Raw genomic sequence first — 19,286 nt, 5'->3', positions numbered from 1 at the left:
CAGTACCGGAACCGAGAATACCCGGTTCTCGCCATACAAACTCAGTACCGGGAGTATCCCCCGGACGATCACTTGAGTTTCTTTCTGTCTCTTTATCACTCTTCCATATTAGTGAGACACTGACAGTTGCGTCTCGTTTGCTACGTAGCGTTAGCCCTTGGCATGTTGCATGCATGCGCCAGTCACGCCAGTAGGTACATCAAGCGGACGTTACTCCTGATCCCGCCAGCCCGGTGTTGGATCTGACAGGAGCTACGCCTCGATTCTTAAGGTCGTTGACTCGTTAGGAAGGGCGGTCTGACGTTGTGTTCACTAGGACCGCCAGTAAATTGCAAGCTTACCACAGCTGCGTGAAGGCTCTCCAAATCACGCCGTCACAGTAAACAGACTAGGCTGGGAGGTGGAGACATCCATGCCAAGTCGTATCACCGGCAGCTGCCAAACGCGTCGCGGTAGCAGTTCAAAGAGTCTGTTAAGAAATACCGTGGCACAGTGCGAGGGCTCTCGAAAGCGGAGGCTGGCTAACAGGGCGCCTATCAGGCGAAGATAGTCTCGGCGGCTTCTGGGCGCAGCTGCCCCTCTGGCGCGCAGTGACTTCTTGATAAACCGTCGCCCTCGGGAGTTGTACCGACCTGGTAAGTAGCAAGAAACCAGCGCGACTTGTAGACGATCTGCTGGCATCAGCAGTTTTTGCGACAGCCGTAGTAACGGAAGGGATGTAGTGTCGCCGTCGTTTTATATATACTGTAGTGGTCCGGTTGTATGTTTGTAGTACACTACTGTCGTCAGCGCTGCAGATGCGGCCCGTTAACGATTACTCTCCACTGAAAGCCCTTACATATACTTCGTACATTGTCTACCATTATTGGAGATTGTAACGGACTGCAGGCATAAGATGAGGAGGGAAGTGGCACGAGGTTTTCGGCAGCTGTCAGAAGTGTTGCTGGGGACTGCGAAGGTGTCACCTTCCTCCATGAACTAAAGTTTGCGAATTTTAGACTATTAAGCAGGAGGCATTGAGTCTCATTTCTGCTAGAAACTCGGCAGCAAGGCAGGCCTGTATGTCACGAACAAGAAAACTTTCAATCGGGGTGCTGTGCGGCGTGTCCCACGTGATGTCTAGGAGCGTGATGGTCTAATTCGCTTTATCCGAAGAAACACCTATATTGAGCTAGTATAGGGGTATGGTACTGCATGCTTTTAAGGAAATCGAACTGATGAAATCAAGTCTGAAATCGATTTTGGCGCTTTGCGTAACAAAACTGTTTCGATAAAGTCGAAGACAGACAGATGCAAACTGCTGGAGTCCTCCTGGAAACTCAAGCTTGTTCAGGCGCAGCGGGTTTATTTGTCCCATTTTGTTTATTAGGGACTTGGCGAACGAGTTCGTCTTTGTAAGACGGAACTTAAGCTGGAGAGCGCGGGCAGCAGAGAGATAATTATGTGAGGACTGCAGACCTTTTCGATGCCTTCAACCTCGGTTGTGAGCGGTCGCACAGGATCGTGTCGCAAAGCTGCTCTCCGGTTGGATCGCTCGCTGGCCTAGAGACGTCGTAGGACCCCCGAAGCGGCACGGCTCCTCGTCGATCAGCACCTTTATGAAGCCCAGGGACGCGACGTATTTTCCTCTGGGTATCGACATATCTTACCGCTTTCAACTCCGGGCAGTCGAGTCACGCTAGGACGAGGCTCCTAACGACCTTGTCTGCCGTCGCCATCCTTAACCGAAACCAAGAGTTTAGCGGTCTGTTCGTGCTGTGGCACCATAACTATAGGCGCCTGCGTACCTCAATGGGACCATGTGGACAGGACAAAACTGATACCGTGGCGCCAGCGTCAGCTTGGTAGGCAGCATCGGCGACGGGTAAGTTCGCGGTGGTATTCTTGCGAACAGAACATGGGCTCCATTGCAAGGGACGACATCGTCGTAGTTGCAGCATCGGCGTGATTGTCGGCGCCATCATGGCAACCGCCGCCGCTCGGGAGGCGCCGGTGCGTAAGGTGAGAGGCGCCTCGTGGTGGCCGGCTCGAGAGGCGCCATTTCGTGAGACGAGAGGCGCCATCGTGGCGGCCGGCTCGGGAGGCACCGGTGCGCGAGGCGGACGGCGCTATCATGGCGGCCGCCACTGGCTCAGGAGACGCTGGTGCGTGAGGCGAGGACCCATCATGGCGGCCCGCTCGAGAGGCGCTGTCGCGTGAGGCGGGTGGCACCACCGTGGCGGCCGCCGCCGCCGGCTAGGGAGGCGCCGGTGCGTGAGGCGAGAGGCGCCATCGTGGCGGCCAGCTCGGGAAGCACCAGTGCGTGAGGCGGCCGCCGCCAGGCTCGGGAGGCGCTGTTGTGTGAGGCGAGAGGCGCCATAGTGGCGGCCAGCTCGAGAGGCGCCGGTGCGTTAGGCGGGCGGCTCCATCGTGGCGGGCGGCGCCAACGTGGTGGTCGTCACCGCCGGCTCGGGAGGCGCCGGTGCGTGAGGCGAGAGGCGCCATCGTAGCGGCCAGCTCGGGAGGCACCGGTACGTGAGGCGGCCGCCGCTAGGCTCAGGTGGCGCCATAGTAGCAGCTAGCTCGAAAGCCGTGAGGAGGGCGGCGCCATCGTGGCGACCGCCGCCGCCGGCTCGGGAGGCGCTGGTACGTGAGGCGAGAGGCGCCATCGTGGCGGCCAGCTCGGGAGGCGCCGGTGCACATGACGGACGTTACCTGCACGGGAGGCGCCGATGCGTGTGGCGGGCATCGCCATCGTAGCGTCCTCCGCTGGCTCGGGGGGGTTAAGTGTGCGCGTGGCGGCTGGCTCGTAGTTGTACGCATCATCACGGTGACACTGTTGCCCTCGGCGGCGTCATCGTAGTGGCCTCCACCGGCGCGTAGGTCACCAGCGACGCTATGACGGACGGCAACCGACGGGCGAACGGCACCGCCGCTGTACTGTAATGTTTCCACTGCTTCCACGTAACTTACCTTCCTTCCACTTCGAGCAGTCGGGACGCAGGAGCGGTCCGCCTTCACCTTTGCGCCAGGACGGGATCGAGAGGTGTAATCCACCCGCGCCGGACCGCAGCAACAGGAGCGGGCGTGTTCTCTCGGAGTCTCGGACTGGAAGCGCCCGCACCGCAACACCTCGGGCCCCGGCCCGCAGCGTCGCGGCGTCTCGGAGTCGACAGCAGAAGAAAGTCGGCGGCGCCGGCGCGGGGCGTGACATGGGCGGGGGGCGGCTTCTACAAAATAAGAAATAAACTTAAACCTAAATATAACTATAAACTACTATAATACACATTTCATACTTATTATCTAAAAAAAATATACACAAAAACCTTGAAAACTAATATATACAAAATAAATCTACGAACAAACAGAATTGACGACTGCGTTTGCTATAAGGTAAAACTAGATGCGAATACAAAGGACTACGTCACCCGGCTCGCGATAAGCGATGTGCACCGGCCAGCTAATGAGACACATACGCGTCCGAGACATTGCTACCACGGCTTTGACAGCGAGAGGTCAAATCGACTAAATTCAAAGATACAATTTTACAGTCATGATGTGACAAAATTTTAATATGGTGTAAAACTTATTCTAATATTAAATGTGTTAAGTTCCAGTATTTCCCCAAATAGGGTGAGTGTTTTGAATATTTTGTAGTTTTAAGAGAAAGGTAACTTTCATAGTAGTAAATTAAGGAATCATTTTCTTCTTGCCATCACATTTTCATTTAGTTCTTTCTGGGTACATTTGGCTATCACTATCTGCTTATTAACTGTAATTTTCCTATAAAAATAACGCTGGAAATAACAAGCTTCTCGAACCTTCTGGAAATATGAGTCTACCCACTTTATAAAAATCTTGTAGATTATAATCAAAGTTAGGCTTAAGTTAGGCTAGGGAGGGGGCTTCCCTGTCGCGTCGCTTCTGAACGCCAAATAAAACTAGAATATCATTAAACTGGCTCACCGGATGGTTCGAGACAATCCAAACCTCCTTATCAGTCCTATTGAAGCGCGGCACCCAACAGCAGCGCGCGAAGGCTGTCCGCCTCCGCGCCGCCCCGGGCGCCGTCCCCGCCGCCGCAGGCACGATGACCGCACGTTCCCTCTCCGAACGCGGAGCGACTTACGTTACCACTTGTTGATAAAAAACTACTGACGCACTTCCTACTTCGATCTCGAAAATGCGCGACCTGCCTGAGAACCGTGCCTGTCAAAGTAGGCAGTTACAATGCGCAACTAACAACACGAGGTACTCCCAGGCTTCTTAACGGTAACGATTTTAGCAGCATGGTGTGTAAAAGTTCATTTAGCCAGAAAAATAAAAATAAAAAGTGGGTAGAATCGAAAAACACTTTCGATCGCGAGATCGCCAAAAGACTAATAATAGCGATCTCTGCTATATCTTACTATTTAATGGAACAAGCTTTGGTTCGGAAATTTTAAAGCACCATGCTGCAAAAATGTACGCAAAAAAATTTGCGGACCATCGGACAAGACGGTCGATGAAACAATGTCATGGCGGCGAGTCGCGGAAAGCGAGCAACGACGGTTCGCAGGGAGGGGAAGCGGAACTACGTCACTACGTGGGGCGGAGCGACTACATAGACGCTAGCGGCATCTATCGGACACCGGAGGCGTTACTCTCTCAATGAAGACGTAGAATACGGAACACATAATAAGTATATGTGACGTTCCACGGGAAAAGGTACCTTATGAGGGTTTCTAGTTTCGGAGATATGAAATGTTTTGTAAAGAGGTGAAAAAATGCTCAATTTTTTTTTATTGTGTGATCTGAAACCTTAATGCGTAACGTTTGTTTACCTGTTTTTATTTTTGTTATAAGTTAGTTATAAGCCTAGTAATGTCGTCTCAGAGTTTAGTAGAAAAGGTACCTTATGGAAAAAAGATTGAAAAATCCCAAAAAAACTAGTCAATACGGGAAAAGAAGTTTGGTAGAGAACTGTATTAGCATTCTGCAAAACGAATTTGATAATTTCAGTTCTGGTTGGGGCGCCTCGCAAATATTATAACCGTACATAGAACGACATCACAAATCCAAGTAGACTGCTATTATACCAAAGTTACTCTCGTCAAGTCTTTCTTAACTAGAATAATCTTCATTTGGTTTGGTCGCATGCAGTAAATCAGCCATTGGTTTGCTGAAAAATGCCAATACCCGACGCATTACCTTATGGAATATCTGAGGTCATTGAACCTCAATGCCGCTTATCTTCAATAGCAACCGAAATATATTATTGATAAGAAATAGACGATTTATACCATCTTAACCCCAAAATATTATTAGTTTATCCTAACTGTTCCATCATCATCATACCTCATCATGTGACTTGACCACAAGGTACCTTTTCATTACATACAAATTATTGGTCTTTTTTAAGATTATTATGACGAAGAACTAATTAAATTTGGGGCAGTTTAATGTAAATTAATATTTTCTATTCATAAAAGATAAACTGTAATATGATTGATATTTTGTAGTGATGTATTATTCGATTTATTTCCATAAGGTACCTTTTCGTAAATGTATGGAGCAAATACTGTTATTGTTATGTAAGTTTAAAGTGGCATAAGGGGTTAAATATAGTATTTAGTTGGGGTTTTAGGATTTATTTCATTTGAATGACAGAATTTCTTTCATATGTGCTCAGAAAAATTGATTGTGTGTCACATTAAAAGTAAAAATATTCAATTTTGTGATTTTATATGAAAAAGTCAGAAAATACATTTTCACCTCTAAATCGGTATTGTTTTTTGCTTAAACTGTCTGTCAGTGTCGTTTTCTAATAGATAAAATTTAAATCTTGAGAGCTCATTGCAATCAATCGTGAAAATGAAATAAAACTTTATTTTCAAGAGATTGGTTAGTATACACATAAATCAGTCGATATCAAAAGTTTATATTTGCATTACAGAACAAGTCGCAATATTTTTTTAATCTCAGATATATAAGGTATTATTATTTGTAGTCAACTATGTAACTTACTTCAGGAACATAGTTTTTTAGGCGGCTAAACTTACAACTTCTCTATCGTAAAGTTGCTCATTTCACAACATTATTTTCAAAAAATCATATCTCTGTAACTGCGCAACCTAGAAGGTTGATCTTTTGTGTTATCGATAGCTTATTTATTGTAGATTACTGGGGTATGCATAACTCCATACCCGCCATAAGGTAGGTACCTTTGACCGTGGGACGTCACATATTTTAATAAAATTTGGAACATAATAATTTTTGAGGGCACTTCATACATGTACCTAACTAAAAAATATACATGGTACATTTAGAACTGAAAATCAACATGTGATAACGTTTGTAATAAAGTATTTAAATAAGTTAATACTTTTGAAAATGATCGCTTCGAAAGTACAAAAACATGGTGATATTCACGTGTCATACGAGTAAATAGGTAGGTACCTATAACTAATTAATTACTTAATTAATACATAAGTGTAGGACCCGCGCGAAATCGCCTTTTCATACAAACCTCCATTTCCTCTATTTTGTTCTCATTTTGACACAATTTGTTGTATATCAACCACAACTATGCCCCTACGTGACATTTTTCTAATTTTTAATTAAGTATTATAAGAGGTATTTAAATGTACGTAATGTTTTTTATTTTATTTTTACAATATCTAATCAAACAATCGAAAAAAGCCAAACGTAGGGACATACGCATAGCTATGGTTAATATACTTACATCAAATTATGTTTTTATTTTCCATAATGTCAATATCCAGAGAGGAAAATGACGACTACGTTTGTATGGAGAAGCGGCAGTCCCCTTTCCTCTTAATAATCAATAATGCAATTTGACAAATGTAAAACATATGTTTACTAATAAATGTAACATAAAACCTTTGACCTGACCAAACAAATGATCACAGTTAGCCCTAAAATCAGACATAATAAAGTTCAATGTGTACCTGTACCTATTATACATTTTTGGGACCACATGGCTTTAACTAATCATCTCATCAGTGGGCGGATCGATGATAAGATTTATGTATATTTCACATACGGGTAACGCCCCCTGCGAGAGAGCCACGATAGTCAGTCAAAGCTGTGCCCTAGAGCACTCAGGACATCATGTCAACTCTACTTATAAAATGTCTCTTCTTAACCGTCTGGTTTGTAAACCTCGACTGTGAAGTTTTTCAAGACCGACCCAAAATCAAGACTTCAGATGGCGATTTAATACTGCAACCGGCTTTCAACAAGAATATATATCTTCTTCCTAACGGCCCTATGTCAAAAGTGTTCATCGGCTCCACAGACCTGCTCGCCGTCAACCGAAGCAGCACCCCTGGCGCTGCCCTACCTTCCGGCCCTGCCTCAAATTACGATACTGGTAAATATCAATCGGATATACCTGACATGTTGCGCAGATTAGACAACCTAGAGAACCGTGAAATCATGTCGACAAATAATGCTCAGACGAACATGTCTACGATTTGGAGAAGAATGAATAGAATAACCTCGAGAATTTCACACCTCGAAGCCCAAATCAGCTCAATGACGAGAGACGCGTGCCAATCAAATCCATGTAAACACGGCGGTACCTGTTTAACATTAGTGGGTGGCTATCACTGCCTATGCCCATCTAATTGGGAAGGAACTGATTGCGATGTGGATGTGAACGAATGCCGTAACTTCGCCGGAACAGACTTGGGCTGCCAGAATGGCGCTTCGTGTATCAATAAACCTGGATCGTATGAATGCCAATGCAAGTTTGGATGGTTCGGCCTCCACTGTACAAGAAAACAGAAGGATTGTTCTGGCGGCAACTATGAGATATGCGGCCATGGAACGTGCGTGGAAGGAAAAACCGGTACTGGTATCACCTGTTTCTGTAATCAAGGATGGACGCAGAATGATACTGGCTCCGCATGTTTAATAGACATCAACGAGTGCGATTCCAGCCAAGGACCTCATTGCTCCGTGAGCCCAAGAGTCGACTGTATCAACACCCCCGGTTCCTTCAGATGCGGCCCGTGCCCTCCCGGCTACGAAGGTGATGGCTACATATGTTCCGACATTGACGAATGCATGACAATCCCAAACGGGGGTTGCAGCCCGTTAGTGACATGCCACAATACTATTGGCTCCCGTATATGCGGAAATTGTCCACCCGGTTATATCGGAGACGGATTAACCTGCAGCTGGAGAGGCACGTGTAGCGTCAATCGCGGCGGCTGTCACCCCTCAGCGCAGTGCATCGATAATCCTGGTTTCCTCGGCCAGACGAGTCCGTGCGTGTGCCCGGCCGGCATGGCAGGCGACGGCGTGGGACCTCACGGTTGCTACGTTTCTACTGGAGGAAATTCTACACAAGGCTGCGAAAGTAATCCGTGTGTTCACGGACGATGTCATGATCTACGCCAAGGTTACACTTGTATTTGTTTTGACGGGTACAGTGGCGCCCTATGCGACGCGCACGCCGACCGCTGTGCTAGTAACCCATGTTACAACGGAGGAGTCTGCAGACATGATTCCAGTTTGACGAGGGGCTTCAGATGCGAATGTCTGGCGCAATATACCGGTGAATTGTGCGACACTCGAGTTCAAAACTGCGGTGGCATATTGGATAACGAAGAAGGTAACCTTTACTATCCTTTACATAATACTACCTACACACATGACTCTAGATGTGCTTGGGTAATCCGTACGGTCCCTGAAAAAGTAATTAATGTTACCTTTAGTAAATTCAATTTAGAACCCAGTCCAGACTGCAATTATGATTTTTTGCAAATACACGACGGTCGCAGCTCCGCCAGTCAACTTATTGGTAGATTTTGCGGAAGTTCGTTGCCAAAAGGAGGTAACATAGTATCTAGTCACAATTATTTATACCTCTGGTTCCGATCTGATGGTTCAATTAATAAAGATGGGTTTGCTTTGCATTGGACTAGTTTACTCCCTGTTTGCGGTGGCGAGGTAGACGCATCTAAACAAGGACGTATCAGTTCTCCGGGTTCGCCCGGCAAGTATCCCCCCAATAGAGATTGTTACTGGCACTTGCAAACCAATCTTAATAAAAGAATACAGTTGCATTTTTATGAGCTAGACATAGAAGCACATTCTAATTGTAGCTTTGATCATATTACTATTTATGACGGAGAACACCTCAACGACCCGCTAATCGCTCAGTATTGCAATTCAACTCTTCCCGCGCCTGTCCAATCGGCTGGCTCAGATATCTTAATTCACTTCCATTCTGATGCGTACGGGGCTGGAAACGGTTTTCAAATTTCGTATGCTCCGACCGAGGGCATCCCGGGTTGTGGCGGCTTGTACACTACAGACAGAGGAGAAATCGTCTCTCCGTCTTTCAACGGTGCCTATTTACATAATTTACTATGCGACTACAAAATTCAAACAGCCCCGGAAACTAAAATCCGAATTACATTCGTGTCTTTTGCGTTAGAACGATCACTTCGTTGTAAGTATGACTATCTCAAAATTTATGATGGGCCTTCGCCCGACTCGAGATTGTATGGCAAATTCTGTGGCAATACGTATCCAAAAACCTCGTTCATATCTTCGTCTAATAGTGTCTTCATTAAATTTCAAACAGACTATAACATTGCCTCAGCGGGATTTAAAATAACGTATGAATCGATCTGCCAACATACAATAATCGGGGACAGCGGAGTCATTAAGTCTCCAGGCTACCCCAATAACTATCCGGCAAATCGAGTATGCGAGTATGTCATCCACACAGTTCCGGGTAAAGCGATTCAATTAACCTTTCAAGATTTTGATCTCGAGGACAACAGATATTATAACTGCCGCTACGACAACGTTGAAATCCATGACGGACCTGATGTAAACGCGACTTCGATAGGTAGATTCTGCGGAGGCTTAGAACACATCCCACCCACAAAAACATCTACTCATAATTTCATGTATATCAGGTTCAGTTCTGATATGAGCCTCTCTGGCACTGGATTCTACGCTAATTACACAACAATCGACACCAAATGTGGAGGTATTTACAGAGATAACACTGGACTCATCAATTATCCTAAGTCGATTAATGAGCAGTACGAAAATCGCCAAACCTGTACTTGGATGTTAATAGCTCCTGAAGGATATCTTGTAAAACTAACATGGAATAGATTTGACTTGGAAGACATGGATGACTGTGACAGTGATTATCTAGAAATCACTGAGATAAATGATAATAATGAAAATGATGTCCTGCAGAGGTACTGCGGCACCACTCTGCCGCCTGCCCTGACTTCTACTACAAACCGTTTGATGCTGAGGTTCCATTCAGATGCCAGTATACGGTCAACTGGCTTTTCTGTGCTATATTCCTTCGTAGACGCGAAACAAAATTGTGGTGGATATTATATCAAAACACATGGCTACATATATTCGCCTGGATGGCCTAACCAATATGAACGAAATCGTGATTGCACGTGGACAATCACAGTGCCTGTCGGCCAACAAATCATGCTAAATATATCTCAGTTCGATCTAGAACGACCGTTACGGGGATCTTGTGACAATGGTGACTTTCTAGAAATTACGAACGGTGGGTCAGCAAATTCGCCTCTAGCAGGAAAGTTCTGTGGTAACTTCCAAACCAAGATTATAAAATCTCTCAGTAACACAATTTCCCTTCATTTTCATTCTGACATTTACTTACAGGGCAGAGGATTCAAAATTGAGTGGGATGGTACCATAACAGGTTGTGGTGGCACGCTTACTAGCGCATCCGGATCTATATCTTCCCCGAACTATCCACAGACTTACAACGACAACGCAGAATGTTTCTATAAAGTTATTACTAGTTCTGGGTCACGTATTCAAATCTGGTTTACTGATCTAGATTTAGAACGGACGCGGAATTGCAGGGATGATTACATTGAAATATTTGACGGTCTTACGGAAAACGATCCCAGCTTAGGGAGATACTGTGAAATGTCATCTGCCGTGAATCACATTGTAACCACCTTAAATTACGCCTACATTAAATTTAGGTCAGATATATACATAGGTAGTAAAGGATTTTATCTAAATTACAATACTGTTTGTAACAACAATATAACTGGCAGCTACGGTATTTTGGAAAGTCCTGATTTCCCGGGCAAATATCAAGGTAGCTTGAATTGCCTTTGGACTATTACTGTTCCTAAAGGACATAAAATTAACGTCACTTTTACGCATTTTGATGTCTACAGATCATTCTATAGGAGGTATCCAGGTAGCATTACAGCGACAAGGGCGTTGTATTCGACTTGGTCTCCACACAGATTCATCCGCATAGATGACTGTATTGAAGATTACTTTCAAATGAGGCAATTGCCTGACAGTGACTTTTCTGAAAAACTTTGTGGAACCTCGATACCAACTGCATTCACTTCTAAGAGTAACGTTTTGCAAATTAAATTTGTAACGTCTGGTCTTGCGTCAGCCTCTGCCTTCCGGTTGGAGTGGGCGAGACATGGCTGCGGAGGAATTCTGTATAAATCATATGGATCGGTGTCATCGGATATAAATCCTATGTCCGATGAAGAAATGGAATGTGAATGGTTGTTACAAGCACCCCTGGGCAGAAGCATTTCCATCACATTTTTGAATATATATTTAACGGAAACCAACAATTGTACTGACGATGCCATTGAAATTTTTAGTGGATCAACTACAAGGTCCCCACTGATAACAAAGATTTGCCGTCGCCAGCCCTCTACGATCCAGTCAAACAGTAACACCATGCTAGTTCGATACGTAAAAAAATCGAACCTAAGGGGCGCTTACTTTAAGTCCCATTTCGAAGCTTATCGAACTGGATGTGGAGGCAGAATTGATTCACCGACGGGAATATTTAGCTCCAAAAATTACCCTCAAAATTATGATACTAACACAGACTGTACTTGGCAGATATCGGTCCCTAAATATCATCGAATTGAAATAAATTTTCAGGACATTGATTTATACTCGTCATCCGCGGATAATGACGACGATTGCCATGATTTTATAAAAATTTATGAAGATCTAGATGTGTTGAATAAAAATTATTCTATGTTAATATGCCCCAGGTCTACCATCTCTCAATATACATCAAACTCTAATAGAATAACTGTTCAGTTCGTGTCTGATACTTTCGGAACATCTAAAGGTTTCAAGGCCAACTTTTCTATGACTTGTGGAGCGCTTATCACTGCTCAGTCCGACGGTATTATAACTAGTGATAAATACCTAGACCACTTGAATCGAAGTTGTACATGGACTTTGGTAGCACCAAAGCCTGAGCAGAAAATTACGCTCACCATAACTCACATTGCAATTCCCAAAAATTACGACACCGTAAGTAATAGGAATTGCCCTTCATCCTACTTACGAATTCTGGAAGGTAATGATAAAAATGGACCAGTCATTGGTGAATATTGCGGGAACAAAGTCCCTCAAACAATAATAAGTCAAGGAAGCGCACTTACCGTGGAACTAGGTACATATACTAATAACATTACTGGTAGATTTTCTGCTCACTACACTACACTAAGCAATGCTTGTGGTGGATCCTACACTTCAGAACAGGGCACCATAGCTTCACCGAATTATCCTCTAGCATATCCCGGCAGTGCGGACTGTGAATGGATCTTGAGCACGTCACCGGGTAATAGAGTGTACGTTATGTTTGAAAAGTTCGATTTGGCAATATCCGAGGGTTGCAATGAAGACTATCTGGAATTACGAGAAGACAACGGTGCCGGTCGACTATTAGGAGTATATTGTGGCAACACTGTACCAATGAATACTACATCAGCCACCAAAATATATATGAAATTCCACAGTGACAACAAGAATGCTGGTAAAGGGTTTTTGATCCATTACGGTTTTCTGCATGGAAATGAAATCAATGGTTTAGAAAATGGTGAAATCTCATCTCCGCTGTACCCTGCATCATATGAAGGAAATGGTGAGTACACGTGGAGAATTTTTACGACAGACGCGTCAATATCTTTGATCGTGGACCGTCTAGAAATACATACATATGGAGCACGCTGCTCAAATTACTTAGCAATTTACGACGGGTATGACGATAGTGCTCCAGTTTTACAAGAACTTTGCGGAATACAGGACGGTTCCAAGGAATTCCGAACATCCAGAAATGTTGTATATATTAAACTCAAATTAGATAACTCAAACACTGAATCTTTATTCCACATCCGATGGGCCAAATCTGATAGCTCAAGTGAGATCAAAGAGGAAGCTGAAATCATCAATTGTGGTTCAAATTTAACTGAACTAATACAACCAGGGAAAACAGTTACCGTGACGTCTCCAGGATACCCAGAGCCATACGCTGAAGATTTAAACTGTGAGTGGATATACAAAGCTCCACGCGGCCATCACATAAATATAGAGTTTCTTGACTTTCAGCTTGAAGAAAGGCCAAATTGTTTTGCAGACTACGTTTCGGTATTGTCCTCAGACACTGGGATGCAATGGAAACCCATAACACAATTTATATGTACATTCGAAGCAGCCCAAAACATCAACGTTGATACTACTTTCATGAAGCTGATATTTAAGAGCGATGACTCGATGAGTGAAAAAGGTTTCCGAGCCCAAGTATCTTCAAAATGCGGCGGTCATATATCAGAGCCCTCGGGTGAAGTCGGTGTCACTTGGAAAGAATTATCACAAGGATATCAGTATGGGCCTAACATAAAATGCCAGTGGAGAATAAAAGTTCGCCCCGGTCGAGTAATAAAATTTAAGTTTGAGCAGTTTAATATTACAAATCGGGACAATGACTGCTATAAATACGTTACTGTTCGCAATGGTGATTCCGAGGAAGCCCCTCTTTTAGGAAGTGGTAAATATTGTGGGTACTCCCATGAAAAGCTTGAGGAAATTGAAACTTCAAGTAACGCTCTTTTTATAACATTCAATACCAACAGAAACCAGGGTCAAGTTCAAACTTTCCGGTTACACTATGAAGAGAAAAATATAGAATGCGGGGTTACTTCAAAATTAGACGCTGTACACCGCTGGGAGGTTTTCAGCACTCCCAACTATCCTTCTATTCCCATACCATATTCTGAGTGTGTTTGGGTTTTCAGTGGTCCTGTGGGAGAAATATTGAGAATAGATTTCTCCGATTTTGATTTAAAATACGACTCTGATTGCAAAAAAGAAGTCCTCGAGGTTAGAAATGGTATATCTAGTTTGGCCCCACTTATAGGCCGATACTGTTATGAAAAACCTGGATCTATCAAATCCATTAGCAATAGCTTATATATTAGATATGTGACTCAAAGTGATATGCCAAACCGTGGCCTGAAAGCTAACGTCTCCATCGATGTATGCGGTGGAACAATAATTGCTAATTCTGGAGAACTATCGTCACCCGGATATCCTCACGTAACGCCGCTAAAGGAGGGCACAGTATGTGAATGGCGTATAATAGGGTATCCTGGCCATGTTTTCCAACTGAAAGCACAAACTATGGACTTACCTGATTCCGAGGTTTCATGTGCGACCAAAGTCACAATTGCAGACGGTATTGAAGGCCAGTATGACACAAATATTAGGACATCGGACAACAATACAATTAAAACTTTCTGCAACGAGGACACAGAAGATCTGTATATCCCTATAGAAACATCTTCTAACGAGGTGATTATTAAATACTATGTTGGTAAAAGGTCTTTTTATCACACTTCTGATTCAAAAGGATTTCGGTTCACCTTCAATTCGTCAAGACCTATGTGTGGAGGTACCATTACAACACCAGAAGGCTATATAATGACTCCTGGATACCCTAGAAAAACAACAATGCACTACTGTTATTGGTTCATCACTGTGCCCGATACTTCCAGGCGAGTACGTTTAGAAATCGAGGATTATAACCTCGGTACAGATACATATCGTATAGGAATTTACAATGACAACCGTTTCCAAACTTTAATCCAAAGTATGTCAAACAAGGATTTGAATCCTGCGAAAGTATTTGAATCGTCTGGAAATAAACTAGCAATTTATGTGTGGATGTCCCCATTATCTTCGCAACATAATAGATTCAAAGCAAAGTTCAGCTCAAATGAACTGGCTTTATGTGGTGGTACCCTAACGGGCGACAGCGGCGGACTGTCTTCACCAGTTCTGGATAGATCTTACTCTTGCGAGTGGAGCTATCGTAGATATCCTATCATGAATCGAGGCGAAGGCAATGACAATGTTGATGTTAAATATAGTACAATTTTTATTAATGCTAAGGTCAACTCATCTACTGCTAGAACTCAATGCCGCTATAGTGACCCTAAACTAAGTATTAACGCTGTAATGACTGATAAAAGTATCACATTCACGAGAGAACTCTGCGGTAATAACGAATTGCAATATCGTATACCTTCAGAAGGCATGGACTTAAAGGCAACTCAAAATAAAGGAGCTTCCCTTTATTTTAATCTTCATTGGAAATTGCAGCCTTGTGGTGGAATAGTAACAGTGGGAGAAGAACCTGTTAACATTCTAAACGTGCCAAGTAATTATACCGATTCATTGGACTGTGCTTGGATTCTTAGAGTGCCTTCAGGAAACAGGATTAAAATCAAACTTGAAGGTTCATTTAAATTAAGTTGTTCTGATGAATTTATTCAGCTTAGTCAAGGGACAGAAGCTTATCAACCCATTATCGGAAATTACTGTAAAGACAAAATGCAAGCCACCGATTTGACTGTCTCGTTTAGCGAAATTTACGTTCAGTATCATTCTAATGCTAAAAACAAAACATTAATTAAAGTCATGGCAGAAATTATTAACCACCAATGTGGAGGCTATCTCACAAGGTTTGATAGAGTATTTACATCCCCCAATTATGGAAAGAATTACATTGAAAATCAAGAATGCGCATGGGAAATCGAAGCCGACGTAGGCAATAGAGTATCTTTGCAATTTGTAGATCGATTCGTTATAGAAGATACCCCGAATTGCACAAAAGATATGGTTATTATTTTTGATTGGGATGACGACATGTACACTGAAATGGCTCGCGTGTGTGGCCGCAATCTGCCACCCGTTTACAACTCTACGCAAAACAGGATGAAAGTAGTTTTACGGACGGACAGTGACATTAACTTAGACGGATTCCGTGCTCGCTGGAAACCAATCTGTGGAGGAAAATACAGAGCCCGAGAAAAAGTGCAAATATTGTATAGCCCTAGTTTTCCTAATGATTACTTGCCGGCATTGGATTGTCTCTATGAAATTTCAGCTTCGGGGCAGAAGATCGCATTAAAATTCCTAGAGTTTGAGCTTGAAGGGAACTATCCCGAATGTTCTTATGATAACGTTACTGTATCCTCATATAATATATATAATTATGATGATAATACATATTGCGGTACCGAGATACCAACACTAAATCGATACAAAGACAAGGTCTTTATTAGTTTTAAAACTGACAGATACATCCAAAGGAAAGGTTTTAAGTTATCTTATTCTTTTTATTCTTGTGGTGGCAGAGTAACTGCACCCACTATCATATCTTCGGGTGAGGGTGTAAACTATGACAGAGACATGAACTGTACCTGGTTTATTGAAGCTCCTTCTAACAAAATTGTCGTAGTCAAATTTGCCGCCATGAAAATTGAAGGTCGTTCATGTTCTTATGATTACGTAGAATTATTTGACGGACATTTAATCGATTATAACAAACGTATAGTTAAGACTTGCGGATTCCTGCAAAATGAAAACCCTGTTTTTAGAAGCATTGGGAACAAAATGCTATTACACTTTGTTACCGATGGGAGTGTCAACTACGAGGGATTCAAAGCTGGAATTTTCTTCAGCTATACTGAATCGGTTGGTTGTGGTGGATATGTTAACTTGACAGAAACTTTGTCTCAAACCATCACATCTCCACTAATGAATAGTAGTGTCTACGAAAGTTACCTAGATTGTCACTGGACTGTGCGAGCACCGGACGATCGAGTAATCAAAGCAGAATTCATCAGTTTTCATGTAGCACCTTGCCAGAATGTCAACCAAACAGCCTTGGGATACAGCAAATGCGATTGTGATTTTGTTGAAATTAGGGATGGGTTAAATCCAGACAGTTCCCAAATCGGTATTTATTGTGGTCATACAACACCATCTCAAGTTATTTCTTCCGGAAACCTAATGAGTATTAGGCTCTCAACGGACGGTGAAATTAACAGTTTAGGGTTCAAAGTTCGATTAACTGCAGTTCCTAATGTTTGCGGTGTATCCGCTTTTTCGGTGTCTACGCAAAAGTTGGTTATACGCTCTCCGGGATACCAAACAGGCTTCATTCGCCGAGGGTTGAATTGTGTTTATGAACTTATTCCGTCTGATAAGTATTATTACACTGCAATTCATATAAGGATTAATCAAGTAGACCTGCAACGTAGCGACAAAAACCAGTGTACAACAGATAAACTTACTATATCTGGCCGGAATATACCACGAAACCTAAGTCTTGGCTCAGATTACGTATACGAACACGGAGATAGAGAGTTCTTTGATACGCCTTACTACTTTGAGGAAGCATTAAGTTTACCAAAAGAACTACAACTATGCGGTATTCAAAGTTCTGGGGATTATTATTTATATGGCACTATAATTTTAAATCTGTATACATCTCCAGATTACGATTCCGAAGAACACAGAGGGTTTGAAATTGAAGTAACACATGTTGATTTTTGCGGTAGAAACTATACTGAACCACAAGGCCGCATAAGGGCACCACGACGAGATAGCGAAGAAACCGCAAAAGATTGTTACACGCTAATCACCGCTCCTGAGAATTACACTATATCTGTATATTTTATAACTGTTAATCCTGATTATTTTAACGAAGAAGTATATTTGGAAGTCTTCGATGGCGACAAGACGAATACGAAAAGTTTAGTCAGAGTTGCCGGGGAGTACGACTCGCAATTAGCAGTATTTTCAACTGGTAGGTACCTTCTCTTGCATAACCACCAGGAAGCAGGTGACCGGGTTGGCTTCGATTTAAACTATATTGTAACCGACAAAGGACAGGGTTGCGGCGGGAAAATGCAAAACGAGTACGGACAGGTGGCGAGTCCCCTGTATCCAAACACCTACCGTCAGAAGAACACCTGTGAGTGGGAACTGGAAACACTTGTCGGTACTAAACTGAAATTACATTTCTCGACATTCGACTTGGGTGTTGCGTGCAATGAAAACTACGTGAAACTGGTTAAACGGAATGGAGACACGATATCAACGTACTGCGACGAGATTCCGGCTGATTACACTAGCGATGACAACTACGTTAAAATTGTATTTGCAACGAACATGAACAACGGTGGCTCGGGCTGGATTGCCCACTTCATAGGTATTGTATAAATATGCACAGGCATGTAAACGAAGTAAAAGAACGGTTCTCTACAAGTCTACATGTACATAGAGTCATTGCGCTAGTTTTCGTCCGGCTCTAGTGTTCGTCTACTTGACGAAATTTGAATATAAACCTTATTCATTGCTGCACAAATTTGGACTTATTTGAAACCTTAATATCTAAACAATTTATATATCTACATAAAAAATATATTTCGCAAGTAGCAAATTAAAAATGAAATGTATTATTTGCTAATCCGTCAAGTGGACGGAAACTGACACTGGACGGTAAACTGACGCAATTACCCTATTTCACTTATAATAGGTAGGCAGATTTCAAGTACCTACAATAGGTACTTGAAGTTCTTTGACAGCATTTCACATTGCTAGCGATGTGAGCTCTATCTACGTAAAGATGCGATATGCAAACGAACCTTTTCTTCTGGTCAGACATGTCGCACTTCTCTTCTCAACGGATCCTCGTGAAACTTTCAAATTCAAAATTGCGGCCATAGAGGGTATAGCCAGGTAAGCATGATAAAACTGCCTTTAGAGAAATACATGGTTATTGGTCAAAAGCGCACGAGATGTAAATAACTTTGATCTCGTGTTGTACATACAACTTTTCACCTCAGAAGTGAGAACATATTAGATAACCCTAACCTGAAAAATGTGGGTAAATCCTTTTTCACCACTTATTCACTCGAGAGTGTTTTCTTAAGATATTCTAACAATTAAGTTTAAATACCGCAATCAAACACAAAAACAAAACTAAATAAATTCCAGTAAAATAATATGGAAATAACGAACATCAATGGACACTTCAATCAACCACTATTTTTTTGTAAAAAAAACTGCATGATACGGTCCGAATTGCGGATACTACTATTTGTCAACCATAGTAGAGATTGATAAAAGTAAAATTATTTATTTTG

The 19,286-nt window shown here is 43.0% G+C and overlaps 1 protein-coding gene across 1 annotated transcript; it reads left to right on the top strand.

Annotated features, from left to right (window-relative positions):
* Positions 1–7,085: 7,085 nt before the first annotated feature.
* LOC134806668 (cubilin-like) lies at positions 7,086–18,360 on the top strand. Its single transcript, XM_063779996.1, has one exon. The coding sequence runs from the start codon at positions 7,093–7,095 to the stop codon at positions 18,358–18,360; it is 11,268 nt and encodes a 3,755-aa protein (XP_063636066.1). The 5' UTR covers positions 7,086–7,092.
* The last annotated feature ends 926 nt before the right edge of the window (positions 18,361–19,286 follow it).

Source organism: Cydia splendana, chromosome 3 (genome assembly GCF_910591565.1).
Source record: "Cydia splendana chromosome 3, ilCydSple1.2, whole genome shotgun sequence".
Lineage (NCBI taxonomy): Eukaryota > Metazoa > Arthropoda > Insecta > Lepidoptera > Tortricidae > Cydia > Cydia splendana.
Note: the sequence above shows the minus strand (reverse complement) of the source record. Positions and strands in the feature narration are given on the sequence as shown.